Below are 13824 nucleotides of genomic sequence, written 5' to 3'. Positions count from 1 at the left end.
TGAACATGAGTTATTTTGATAACTTCTGCTTTCTATATTTTAACTTTTTTCCTTCACTAAGTGGATGTTTCTTAAAAATTGTATGGCTTCCTCCACAAAACGATGCTGAACCCAAAGACTGATTTCATGTGTGAGGCATGTTGACCAGTGGGAAAACACACTTTCTGGTTAAATGTTCTCCTACACTTTCTGGTTAAATGTTCTTATCATAGAGCCCATGAAAATATATCAGGATTCATAATAGAAAGATTAACAAAATTACAAATACAAAAGTCAGTTAAGAGGCTCCCAGAGCCTAGCCTTTTTTTTTTTTAGAACTTGGTCTTGACAGCTCAGACCAACTTTTGAAACACAGTATAATAGTTTCCATTTACTGTTTAGACACAAGTTAAGACCTTCATCTAAAAATTAGAATATTCAAGTTTTCCTGAAATGCATTTTGAATCAACTGTTGAAAAAATAAGTCAGAGAATCAGAACTGCTTCTTTATTTTATTTTCATTTAGCCTTTATTTAGACAGGTAATCTCACTAGACGCGTGGTCTCATTCTCAAGAGAGACCATGTGTCTCTATAACAGACTTAACAAAACAAAAAACTGAAGACCTTAAAAAAGTTAAAAAAAAAAAAAAAAAAAAGTACCAAACAGATTTATTTTTAGCAATAATACATTGTAAACTGGTTAATTATCATATCGGCTTTACAAATACATGTTTTTCAAGTATTACATTACATGTACAAAAACAGAGTTAAAGGAATGACTGCCTTCTAGAACTCAGTTGGTCCACTTTTCTTCTTTCTTTTTTATCACAATTTTCTGAGCCAATTTACAATGTATATATTATATGTAAGGTAGGCCCACTGAAAGTATTCAGCAAAGCCTTGCACCACTGCCCAGTGAAAGACTTGTTGCAAACTGATGAGATTGGCTGCATAAAGTTGCTGAATAATTCCAGTTGTCAACATACTAAAAAATCACGCACAGCCTGCAAACATTAGTTTATGAAAACTACACAGTCAATCTATGGCTTAGGGGACATTTTAAAACACAGAATTTCAAAGACGCAAATCTAAACTGTGATCTCCTTGTCTTGAATTAATGTCACCTTGTGGTACTAATTCAAGACAGGAAGTTTCGTGTGATACTGCAAAGACAACAGTCAACATGTGGTTGAAAATGCAGAAATCACAGATCTTTGCAGGTTTGTTATTAAAATGAATACAATAATGTAAACCTTTAAAATTTTTATTTATATACATTAATTATACCAATGTATAAGGCACAGTTTGTACACATGTGGCACTATTGCCAAGTAGATGTACTGTAAATTTGCTCTTCCCCCTGATGAACCTGAAAATTGTGTGAAATATAATTTGTCATTCATTGATGGCATCTCATCAGTTTTTCCTGATTTGATTAACAGAACTCCACAAAGAATATTAGTTTTTGTTGCTTATAAAGAAGTATATGTGTCCCTGCCATTAATCTTAAAGATTAGAAAGTGCTATAACAGACCTGATAATACCCATTCAGACTACTGCAATATCTGCTATCCACATCTGACCATTTTTGTCCAAAGTCATCCCAACCGTTTCCTTTTGATTAATAGTCAGAAAACCTTTCTACAAACTGCATTTTGACTCCAAATGATTACATTTTGATGACATACAGGTAGAAAACACACTTAGACAGTCCTGTAACAAAAGTGTGGCCAAAGTCCATTCAATAATCCTTAGGTAGGATAAATAAGTTAGGTGTATTTTTTTTTATTTCAAAATGCCCTTCAAATGTGAGATGGATAGATCTCTTTCTACAAGCAAATCTATAATTAATAAAAGACCCCACTACCAAGATAACTATGAATTAACCAACTTACTGCTATTTTTCTTTTACTTAAATTTAAGTAAGTACCAAAAACGAAGAACTAATCAAAGCTTACAAGCCAACTTAAATGGTTAGCTTGGTAGTTAGGTAAAATTTTTACCCTTGTTGACCTATAGAAAAGTATTAGTTAGTCTTTGTTCCTGTGCATTGTGTTTATTTTCAGCAGGAAGAGGTTTTTGATACATTGTTACTTTGACATTGTTGCTTTAGCTAGCTGCTGGAGCTGGCAGGCTAAAATGGAATCTCGAATGTCACAAAAAGAGACATTTTAAAAATTCCATTGTCACAGGAATTATTATCAAATTACTATGAAATAAATAGAAATAGAGCAATTTAAGATAAATTCTGTGCTCTTTGGGCTAATAATGATTTTATCACAATATTCTATGGCATAATTTAAATACACGTGAAGGGTAGCGTTAAAATGGCAGACATATTTGAATGCAATTTGGAGAGATCTTCCATCGACAAAATGGCAGAACATGGTCAGGCTCAAACCAAGAGTTGGGAGTCCTGGGGAGATTGGAGAAGACCTTGAAGATCAGGGAAAGGCTTCAGAATTCCTCATCTAGGTAGTTCTGCTTCTTTCTCACATTCCAGTGTAAACACTGTGCAAGGCTCTCAAACCAGTCGTTAACTGGGTCCCGGAAACAGATAGAGGGAACAGGGAAGCAGGAAGTGGTGATGGTAATACTGGAAAAGGGATGAAAAAAAACAAGACATGGTTTTGGGTCACGAAAGCTTAAGGCAGAAAAAGGAGAGAAAAGTCCAGGTATTTGCAATCACAAAAAGAAATGAGGAAGTTTTGACACCAGATGCTGTAACAAGACTTCCTTCTGATGCAACTCTGGACATTTGTTTGCTTCAATAGCTCAAAATGACAAACAGCTCATTTCAACAACCAGGAAGATGATTGTCTCTGAATAAGTAACATAATGGAAGAAGTTGGTTGTGGCACATGAAACACTTCTCCATTAAGCAGGTTACAAAACAAAGAATGCAAGTATGTTGGTTTTGTTTTGCTTTATTTTCTCAGCTTCACTTCTCTCTGTGTTCTTTGTTTGCATGGCTGATGTGTGATAAACAGCTTGCTATGTGGACTAACCTGTCTCCATGGCAGATCTCTTGTCTCTTCCTTCCATCAAATGACACCCAGGCTGTGTTTCTGGCATCTTGTGACAGCATTATCTAAAAAATAAAAAGAATGCAAAAAATAAAGAAAGAAGGGTTTAATTTTCACAGTTTAGACAAAACAGGTTGTTGACCATCAAAGCTCAACTGAAATAATCTTTATTCATACTTATATCTAAGTTTTTAGCTGGAATTTACACTTGTTTAATAATTTAAGGGGTCAGTATGTTATTGCGAGGAACTTTCATTTTGTATCATTGGCAACCACAGTGGACAAAGCGGTATTTCTTAACACTGTTTCTGACCAAAAATCTCATCCTTTTTTCTTTTAACAGTCAAACATATGACTCATCACCATAAATCTTTGCTGTGGAAAATGTAATCCAAGACTGTTTCGGCTGCGTGATGTAAATCACGTTGTGTGACAAAAACCCGGTGGCAGCGGTAACAGGCATTAGAAATAACTACATAGAAATAGGCATCCTTGTCACTGATGGTCTTGTTTGCTATAGTAGGTCATATAGATGCATCAATATTAATTTCAACCTGTGTCCAAGGTACAAGTTAAAGAGGTGTAGTTGATGTAGTAAAATGTGCATGTGCTAATGGATTAACATTAGAATTGCCAGAGATGACGTCATTTGGCGTTCTGGTAGCAAATTTGAATTATTCCGTCATTATGTGTGACACGTTTCCCTCCTGCCATGACTTTTCCTAAATACCTATCCTGCACATGCCTGCATTGTCATAATGATGAAATAAAATTAAATAGACAAAGGAAGATAAATGCAGCATTGAAAATGCTACAGAACATGGACTTTGCGAACTCTGATGGCGGGTCAGACATTGAATTTGAAGTTAATGTGAAGTGATGCGTCTGATTTGGAGCCAGAACTGGAGCTAGAACCGGAGTGCGAGTGTGACCCAGTCCCGCCTGTTGAGACACCCCGAGCTCCTCACCGCAAAAAGGCCCAAACTTAGACGCACACCAAGAAGCACAGATCCCTTTTCTCTTTTGGAGAGAACGGAGAGGGCACGAATGGCACTGTACTGGAGAGGGCGGAGAGGGCGCGAATGGCACTGTGCCGGAGAGGGCGTCAATGGCACTGTGCCAACAGAGCATACTGTTGGTGGTGCGCACAGTGCATGTAGGCTGCCTACACATATGGTTCTCACTGAGACGCACTCAAAACAGCGGTGAGCGGTCTTTTTATTTAGTAAAAGCTATATATGGTAAATAAGCGTGGCAAGCAACCCCAAAGTAATTATTGTCATCGGTTTGGATATTGCTTATTGCCTCTGAACCTCACTGAGAGAGAGAAAGACAGAGAGACCGAGAGAGTGAGTTTGTGTGAGACAGAAAGAGCGCATACAGCACACTGGGGGACAGTGGACTTTAATTATTACACAACTTTTATAGCCCGACAAAAAGCGGGATTATTTTCACTTTCATTTCTGATTATTTTTTTTACCCAAATACAAATGCTGAAATTGATCATGAGGGATGGAGAGACATGCGCAAAGAAGACCGCAGGGGCAGTGCTTTTTGTTGTTCTTTTTTTAAGACATTTGCACCATCTTTTTTGATTATTTCTTAGCACTTAAATAGCACATTTTACAATGCTTATAGGATCTCAGGTGCAACCTGTTATTAGATCATCTACCTGGCTTTGTTTGTGGGGGGCTGGGTGAATGTTGTCCTTGCATGCACCTAAAGTGATGACGAAACTAGTACCCCACAAGTGCTTGGCAGTTCTAGTGTTAAGAAGGAAGATGACATGCTGTATAGATTCACCAGATTTAGCTAATGCTTTGACATCCTAGACATCGAGTCATTGTAAATACCTTGAGTTCGACTCCAGCAGGCACCACAATGGGTCTGAAGGAGAGTGAGTGTGGGCAGATGGGGGTGATCATAATGGCAGGGACATTTGGATGGATCATGGAAGCTCCTGCTGCAACTGCATACGCAGTGCTTCCTGTAGGTGTAGATACTATCACACCTGAGCAGACACAGAGACACATGCACAGTTAACTTCATGCTCACAAATGCAGCACTTCAACAGGTGGCAGCCTAACTTTCTCTTAAATACAGTTATAAAGTTACTATTCTGTTCTATATACCTAACAGTATGCCATTTCTTTCAGATGTTAAAGTGGCAGCTGCATTAAAGAATAATAAAGATAAACTTTAAAACATTTTTTTTGTATCTTTATTTTATCAAGTTGCAGTATATTCACACTCTCAGGTCTTTTCCTTTCCCAGTGTTGGTGGCGTGATTATACAAAACAAAAAGAGAGGCTAAATACTAAATCTAAAATAATATAATAAATAAACCTCCTCACAGTGAAACCAATGGCAGAACTAAGCCAGGCGTGACAAAACATTTACTACAAGGGTGGTGCATAGGTTTGTTCTTAAATATAAATACTCTATCTACAGGAAATCATTTGAATTCTATACAAAATTGCCAGCACCGCTATGTTTGGTCATCAACTAAACTAGCATCAGACAAGATTAGCATAAACCAGAATCCTAAACTTAATCCAAAAGGCAACTGCACTTGGTTGAAGTTCTCATCCAAAAGGCTTCTTCAGTTCTAAACTGACCGGTGGACGGAGCTAGAAATATAAGCCTTTTGGATTAAGCTTAGAATTACCATGACCTGAATAGAACCTGCACAGACACAAACCAGAATCATTTTTATGCTGATCTTTGCTTGTATTTTCAGCAGGGATATTGTTCCATAATAAAGGATATGTGTAAATCACTGTTGTTTTTTTTCTCAATTTAAAGTAAAATATTCTAATATTTTAATAATTTTAATATATTTTAATGATTAAAGATGATTTATAATAAACACCAATATTGATAATAAATTTTCTAATTTTCTTTATATCCGTTGCAATATCAGCAGTGTAAAGCTGACAACAGCAAATCAGAATCAAGAATAAAAACATAATCCAAAGTGGTTTGTAGTTGCTGTTCCTTTATCATTCTTTCATTAATTGTATTTATGTTACAACTTTGTTCTGTGACATTACCAACGTAGTTTGTGATTTCCTCACCATAAAATCTACAGTATATAATGTATATCTTAGAGAATATCATGAGGAAATTAATTGCTAAAAAGGCAGCCATATTCACAGCCAATTTAAAACCCAAACTATAAACATGTGCAACCTCCTCAAGAGCAGGTTAGGTATGCATCAGAAGTTTCAGTTGTGATCCAGCCAGGTTAAAAGAGGACTTAATAGAAAATATTCCTGCCACTCACAATAGATATGAAACAGTAGATGTGACCTGTAATAATGAGAAGGAACCACATTGCAGGCATCATGCCTGGGTCCAGTTAAACTGGCTGTTATTGGAAAATATTGTCAAGGTTAGTGGTGCCTTTTTTATCCTTGTATTTTTCTACCATTTCACCAACCATTTGGTAACAAAAATGAATGAGTGTAAGACAACTGTGACTGTGTCTAAAATTAACCCCAAAAAGTCTAGGAGAAGATTGATACTTGATTACTTAGAATTTGGCTAACATTACTGTTGTGTTGAATTGCCTAGGTTCCCCTTTTTGTGCATTTAAAGCTGGCTTACTTGATTTTTCACAAGATATTATGATACAGGATTGAGGAGAATCCTCTATCATTTATATTTTGCTGTATATTGAATAAGTATACTTTATTTTAAATGTAGGCCCTCTTTAACAAATGTGTGAATATCAGCCAGATGCAGCTCTCTCCACAGATTGTTATGTTTGGGATTTCAGACAGATGTTATTTGTGAGTGATACATATCACTCAGTCCAGGAAGTGAAAGTACACGCTTGGCAGACTTATCAACATACACCCCTGATCTGATGTATGTGTCAGCTCTCTCTGATTCTTGACTTGTTAAATGATGGTGATTCTATACTGACCCCACATTCCCAGACCACTGAGCGTCAACACACGTCCTCACACTCACCATCTCCCTGCACTGTGGTAATGAGGTGTCCATCCAGGAAGAGGTCAACATTTGAGAGATATGAAGAAGGACCTCTGTCTACCACCACTTCATTAAGAACCTGAAACATATTGAAATGTTAACTATTGTGATCCCCAATTTGCCAAAACTCATGCCTCTATACTTCTTGACATGTCAATAGGTATACTTAAATGGCAATTAGTGACCTGGTTGTTATGGGTTTCATTAATTTCCCGAATTCCCCCCTGGGGATCAATAAAGGATTATCTTATTTTAAGTAACTTGGTTATGTGTTGTGTGTGTACCTGCTTTTAGAAACCTGGGCCCAGTTGTTCCATACGTTTAATCTGAAGAATGAACTGGATTTGAAAATCCCTTTTTTTTGCTTTTCAGTATCAGCTATTCCACTTTACTCTTGTTCTGGTTTTCAAAGTAAAACTCGATTGGATTAACCTGATCCAGAAACAGACTTTTCAGGATTAGCAAATCTGGATTACCAGTGCTCTAAATGGGACGAAATGCCACAAACCTTGTCCACAGGGGCCGCCAAGATCCACACAAAATTAAAGTTCCTCAGAGTTGCTTTAAATCAAATATTGTATGTTTGATATTTACAGCTTATCCAAAAATACAAAATCTGATTTTTACAACCCTAATGTCTACCTTACCTGCTATGTCACTGTTGAAATACAGCAATATAAGTAAAAAATATTAAAATATTATTAATATTAATAATATTATTAAATATAATAATTACAAAAATATTATAAACTAAATTATAAACACGTTTTATTGTTTGACCAATTTATTACATTTTGTACATAAAATCCAGCCTAAATCCATCCCTCTGCTCGGTCAGGATAATCCAGATTTTCCTAATCACAATAATCCCAATCTAATCCAAAAGTTTTGAACAACACATTCTGGGGGTTTTAAGAAAACCTGATCTAATATGATTTGAGAGTTCTTTTAAACAACCTTTAAACAAAAGCTTAAATGTTTCACTCATTTCAAGTTACAACTACCTGATACTGCAGGGCTTTTCGACTACTATCCATGTCCCCATTAGTCAGGATGATGCCATTCTCATCCACTCTGGCCTTCTTATCCCAGCTCTCTTTAAGCACCTGGACTTTCAAGCGGCTTCGCAGGACGATGGCAGCATTACCTATTTGCAATGAATATTTAAATATTTTAAGTTCCTTTAAGTAAATGAAAACTGAAACACCACAGTATTTATGCTGTACAGAGAAGGAGGCTGACAAAGAGGTCTGTGCATTCAGTACCTTCAATAATTTGAGTGACCTGAGACTGGTAAGTGTCAAACTTAAAAGGTGTCAAAAAGCCCAAGGACCCCAGGTGAAAGGCCATCACTGGTGGAACACTCTCCTACAAGTTAACAAATGAAAAGGATTTTTATGCCATACCAGTAAAGGAAAAAAAGACAACACAGCAGCTGTTTTTAAAACACCTGGCTGAATACCTGAAAGAGTGAAGATGCATAAAGCAAAGTCCCATCTCCACCAAGACAGATGATGAAGTCAACACGATTTGAGATGTCGTCAAAGTCTGGAAAATATCAATAAAATAAATAAATAAATAAATATGAAAATATTTATATTTATGTCAATAAGAATATAGAAAATAAGAATATAGAAGAGAAAGGAAAGGCTGGTTTTCATACCTTCTCTGAAAGTGCAGAATTTCTTAGCAACGGCGTCAAAGTTTTCATCGCCTGAAATAGCTGGGTCCTCAAGAACTTTCTGTTCCACATAAACAACCATGCTTTTCACCTACAACAAAAAAACCCACCCCACCCCCAACAGGATTAGCAACTGCTACTGCATAATACTAAAAAGCATTAAAGATAGCCATTATTTTCACAGATGAAAATAAATGTTGGCTTAAAGGGAAAAAAATTAAGGGACATGGACTTCTTTAATTGCCACAAAAAATAGCCTTTTCATAAAAATGTATGATTCTTTTACGTGACTAAAATGATGCCAAATAAAAGACAGAAACACCCACAGTAGTTTAACATTGATCCCTCACTACCTTCCTTGCCAAAAATGCTGCCAAAGATGTTCATCTGAAGTCTGTGGCAAGCACTGTGGAAACGCGGTCTTACCTCGGTGAGGAAAATGCAGAGCTCTTTGAAGGGCTCAAGTAGACTGGCATCTCGTATCTTCTTGATGACAAGGACACTTTTTGGTGGCTTGTTCCACGTTAGTCTTTGGCTGGCGGGGTCCTGAATGTGCCTGAAAAACACACATCTTAAACCTCAGGGAGCAAAACAGACTTAACAGCAAGTATTTTCCCTTATGCCAGTTTAGAACTAAGCACTGAAGATTCAAATCCAGGCTGATGTAACATTAGCGACCTTTCTATGGCATCCAACTGTTCAAAACTCATCAAAACCCGGACTTCATAGTATCTATCTAATTAGAGTTGCAGGCTCAAGGTCTAGCTCTCTATCTAAAATATAGTTTATATTTGTATCTACAGTATGTTGTAAAACTTTGTAATGTACCACATCGGCACATCTTATTATTCCATCTACTAAATCTCTCATAGTTAACATCAAAACATATGACCAAAATAGAGCAAATAGAAAACATACACATTTTTATATATTCAAAGATTAATGACACAATTGTAGTCATATGATCACAATTAAATTGTGTTGAATTGTTAGTTCTCTGGGTTACACCACACATGCTGCCCCAATAAGGATTTCTAATAAGCATTGGAAAAAAAGAATTCATCAAAAATCAGAAATGTATCTGTATATGTATTGGAGACCACTTATTTTTAAGATATGAGGAGCCTAAGCAAGAAACAAACACATATCCTAATAAATTTGGAAGATATCTGTAACAAAACAAAAACGATAGAATAGATTTTTAATAATATTACACTTTCAAGAGGAAAGGCGCACGTTTCTCCTGACTTAAATGGGAGCTAACTTCGGTTAGTTACTTTTGGACAATTAATGAAGGTTCATTAAACTTTGTCCTTATACATAAAACAAGTTCTGACTAATAAAAGACCACAATCTACAGTCTTAAAAGTGCCACAGATAATGTACAAAGGCAGTAATTACTAATACCACATAGCACTGTACTGCACGGGTTATTGTGGAAAAGGTACAACAGCTGAAGACAAAAATCAACACATAGTAAAAGACTTACTAAATTAAGTACAACAGATTAAACCTAACATGTACCAATAATACTAGAAAACTGAAGGTATGCAGGCATGGTATAAACACAAATACAAGACACAAAGCAAAAACTAAATTAGCATTTGAAGAGGCGATACCTGTTACCTATTGAACAGTTTCTCCTGACCACCTCAAAGCATCTACTCCCTGACCTTCCCCTTTAATTCAACCTCCCACTCTGTCCAGACCAAGTCGTTGCCGTTGCAACATCCAGCCTATGATAACATACTGCCACTCACAAATGTTACAACTACCATTTACCATGGTTAAAACAAACCACTAAATTACAACTCATACTTGACATCACATAAGCCTCCAAATCTATCAGCCCAAGCCTTCACTAATACAAAATTTCCCTCTTCTCTTTCAAAAAACACCCCAAAATGCAAACTATAACTCTCTACTTTGGGTAAACTTAAGAAGCATGGCTCTCACGTGACATCAGTTTAATAGCAGCAGAAACTCACTCAAGTGAAGTTCATCTTCAGCAAGTCAACCAGTTTGTTTGGCAGTAAACCATGCACTGCCTGGTGCTGCCATTTAAAATATCAGCTTTTAAACATGTTCTTTACGTTAAGAAAGAGAAAGGGAATGCCAGAGGCTCCTCTCACCATTTCCACACTTTGTTTTCGTTGTGGTTTCCAGGAGTGTCCTGAAGAATGCACTGATTAAACTTCATGGCTGTCCACATGAAACAAGGATGCTGCTTCAGGTTGACTCAGCTGGAGAACGGAGCTCTGTCCCTGTGGCCTGCGCAGACAAAAAACTCATTCTTCCTCTAACAACTTCCTCGAATGCCACACATTGTAGAGCAGCTGGAGCAACTGAGTTGGTTCACTTCTCACCGACCAGCAGTCCTGCCACAGGCTGTCTGAGAGGCAGAGTGGGGGTGAGATTCAACTATTCACTGTGGTTGGGCTACAGGATAAGCTTGCAGCTCCTTCGGCTGGATTCACTGTAGCTATATTTGTCCCACTGAGGACTTAACACTAAACCTTCCTGGTGTATTCTGCTGTTGTATTAAAGCTCTCACACAGCTTAAGGTTGACTTCATCTCAGTCTCCACCCACTCTGCTGTACTGAACTCACCCATTTCAGGGAAGGGCCTCTCTTTTTAGACAGGTGTGGCTGAAAAAAACAATGCCATGAGCCTTTCTAAAGCTATTCAAAGCTGCTGTTCCAACTTAATTTTGAATTGTATTACTTTGTATATTGCTTCATTAATAATCATCTTAATTCAATTACCAAAAATATAAAATATAACACAAACACACACACACACACACACACACACACACACACACACACACACATAATGCTATGCACACATAGGACAAATACAAATATCTACATTTGCAATAGAATAAAATAAATCACATTATAAAACGTTATTTATATAAATATACATCAAGAACGTATACACCTAGAAAGTAAGAACTCTATATATGTGTATAAATTCTATCTATTCTATAATGTATTTTTTTATACTTGCTAATGAAATTTAACAGCAGTAGCAGTAAATTGTTGATCAACTCAGCACCAGAGTAAAGTGAACCCGGATACATTATCCATTATTTTTGACTAGGTTTGAGAACCCTTAATCAAGGAGTAGTCTTCTGCACTGTCTGCGTGGAACTATATCTGCACGTTGAATAGCATGTTCAGGATGTTGTAATTGAACAAAGGTTGTCTTTCAGCAAGCAGTGAAAACTGTGGGTTTGTTAAAATTGAGATTAGAGAAACCCTGTGTTTTCAGTTCTAAAAACAGACATCCCTTAAACTCTTGGTCTGTTACTTTGGTGACATATGTTGTGACTGAAACCTGCTCGCTGGTAGGTTTTCTTCAACTCTTAAGTTTCTCCCTGTCTCCTCTCTCTTCTCTCTCCTGTTAAGCCTGAATGAGTTGACGGACACGCTGTTCCATTTCCTCACACATTGAAATCCCGGTCAGATATTTGTTTTGCGATTCTGCTGTAACAATGTCTTATTAGTTAGAGCACAGAGACGAAGATCCCTAGATATGTTGGTTTCATCTTTAGCGTTGAATTAGCTAAATTATAAGTTACTCTGTCCTTAATAATACTGTCACTCTGTAGACAATAATGCAGCTCTTAGGTTCTCAATCAGTTCCCCTGCACTAAAACATTTAATACACATTTCTGTATAGTCACTTTTTACAAATTAAATCTGTATGAAGCTTCAGACAATTAAGACACTGATCAATTAATATGTATTATGTTGTTTTTGGTCTTACTGATGGAACATTTGTATCATTGTTAGCATGTCATGCTGACGGACATGTGAATATTTCTAAGTGGGGATGAATATTGTGCAGCTGAAAAGACTTCAGATTTTTTTTTAAAGTGTAGTACATGTTTAAGATTATCTGCTTAAAGGTGCTCTACTTAAAAGTCTTAGTGTGTTTAACAGTATTTAATTCATTGTTTAAATTCAGATTAAAGCTAAATTAAAATATTTCAAAATTGAATGTAACTTACTATACAGTAGGATTCCAGTAGCCCTTCTTTATCATTCAGAAAATTCAAGTAATAATTCATGAATGAGTGCATGGCCTATGCTTAATAGAATATGATAGTGTTAACTTAGTGACTCCTTTCTACATTAAAAGATAAATCTCATTGGTATGCATTATTAGCATTAATACTTCTAGCTGAACTGGATTGAAATTGAGGCTCTACTCTTTACTTACCCTTTTTCACAGTGAATCATAGTATGGAGGCGCCACTGCCTATTCTTTCCCACAAGCTTATCTCAGAGGTACTTACTCAAAGTTGATTAAAATAATTCTGTTTAACAAACTCTGAGTTTTCCATTTCAGGATTATTCAAGTCAGAGCTCATGGTTAGGCTCCAGGTCTCTGCAGCGTTTTGCACCACAGACTCTGGTTTCCCACTGTTGATAAGCCCACCTGTCTGGGTGGGTTAGCTTAGTACTTATCCTGCTCTCTTCACTCTCTTTCTTGGGCGGACACACGACCATAGGCTGCACCTGGCAGTGTTCGACCAATAGAGTTTATAAGAAATTTACATAGTTACCCTGACTTCATCAATACCTGGGCCTCCTTCTCAAATGCCAATAAGTGTATTCCTGCCATAGATAATGGGTGCTTCAGCAATAAAGGTAAACAAAATAAAAACAAAAATGAAGCAAGCGAGTTTGAATGACTCTGGTTCCTTTTATGACAAATAGGCACACATAGGCATGATTTTTCATTGCTCTGTGGAGGTTTACAACATGAGCTACAAAGAGAATCTGGGTGCAGTTTGATATGTTAATTGTCAACAATTGTAAGAGTGGAGATTTAAATCAAAAGACAACATGTGGAGCATAATCTTCTGAAAAAGCTTGGCCAAAAACTACTTATCATTAGTGTGTTTTGTTTCTGGGTGTGTCAGGGGTGTCGGGAACCGTTGTCACGGGTGGAGATTTTCTTTGTAGTCTTACTACAAGTGTTCTCCAACAATAATACCTAAAGTCATACGAAACAATCAGGCTTTGCCCACCAATTCTTAGCGGGTTTGCAACCACACCAAGCCACATAGCACATATGAAGTCTCTTCGGTTTGAATGGTCTAAAATATAACTGCTTTAAATTT

The 13824-nt window shown here is 36.8% G+C and overlaps 1 protein-coding gene across 7 annotated transcripts in view; it reads right to left on the bottom strand.

The window, feature by feature from the left end:
- Positions 1–472: 472 nt before the first annotated feature.
- Positions 473–13824, bottom strand: part of nadka (NAD kinase a) — a 28095-nt gene continuing 14743 nt past the window's right edge. For 4 of the 7 annotated variants that reach the window (XM_069660189.1, XM_069660188.1, XM_069660186.1 and 1 more), the window contains 9 exons: positions 9113–9242; positions 8669–8777; positions 8468–8553; positions 8271–8373; positions 8007–8152; positions 6985–7084; positions 4860–5017; positions 2989–3071; positions 473–2576 (listed from right to left, as the gene is read on the bottom strand). In XM_069660189.1, coding sequence (XP_069516290.1) covers positions 2438–2576; positions 2989–3071; positions 4860–5017; positions 6985–7084; positions 8007–8152; positions 8271–8373; positions 8468–8553; positions 8669–8777; positions 9113–9242 — 1054 coding nt within the window. In that variant the 3' untranslated portion in view covers positions 473–2437. Of the gene's footprint in view, positions 2577–2988; positions 3072–4859; positions 5018–6984; positions 7085–8006; positions 8153–8270; positions 8374–8467; positions 8554–8668; positions 8778–9112; positions 9243–10818; positions 11291–13824 lie in introns of those variants that run through there. The other 3 variants (XM_069660191.1, XM_069660192.1, XM_069660190.1) reach the window with 3 other exon arrangements.

The sequence above is a fragment of the Semicossyphus pulcher genome, unplaced genomic scaffold, assembly GCF_022749685.1.
Source record: "Semicossyphus pulcher isolate SPU_LCO1_2020_fin unplaced genomic scaffold, fSemPul1.0.p SCAF_13, whole genome shotgun sequence".
In the NCBI taxonomy this organism is placed as follows: Eukaryota; Metazoa; Chordata; class Actinopteri; order Labriformes; family Labridae; genus Semicossyphus; species Semicossyphus pulcher.
Note: the sequence above shows the minus strand (reverse complement) of the source record. Positions and strands in the feature narration are given on the sequence as shown.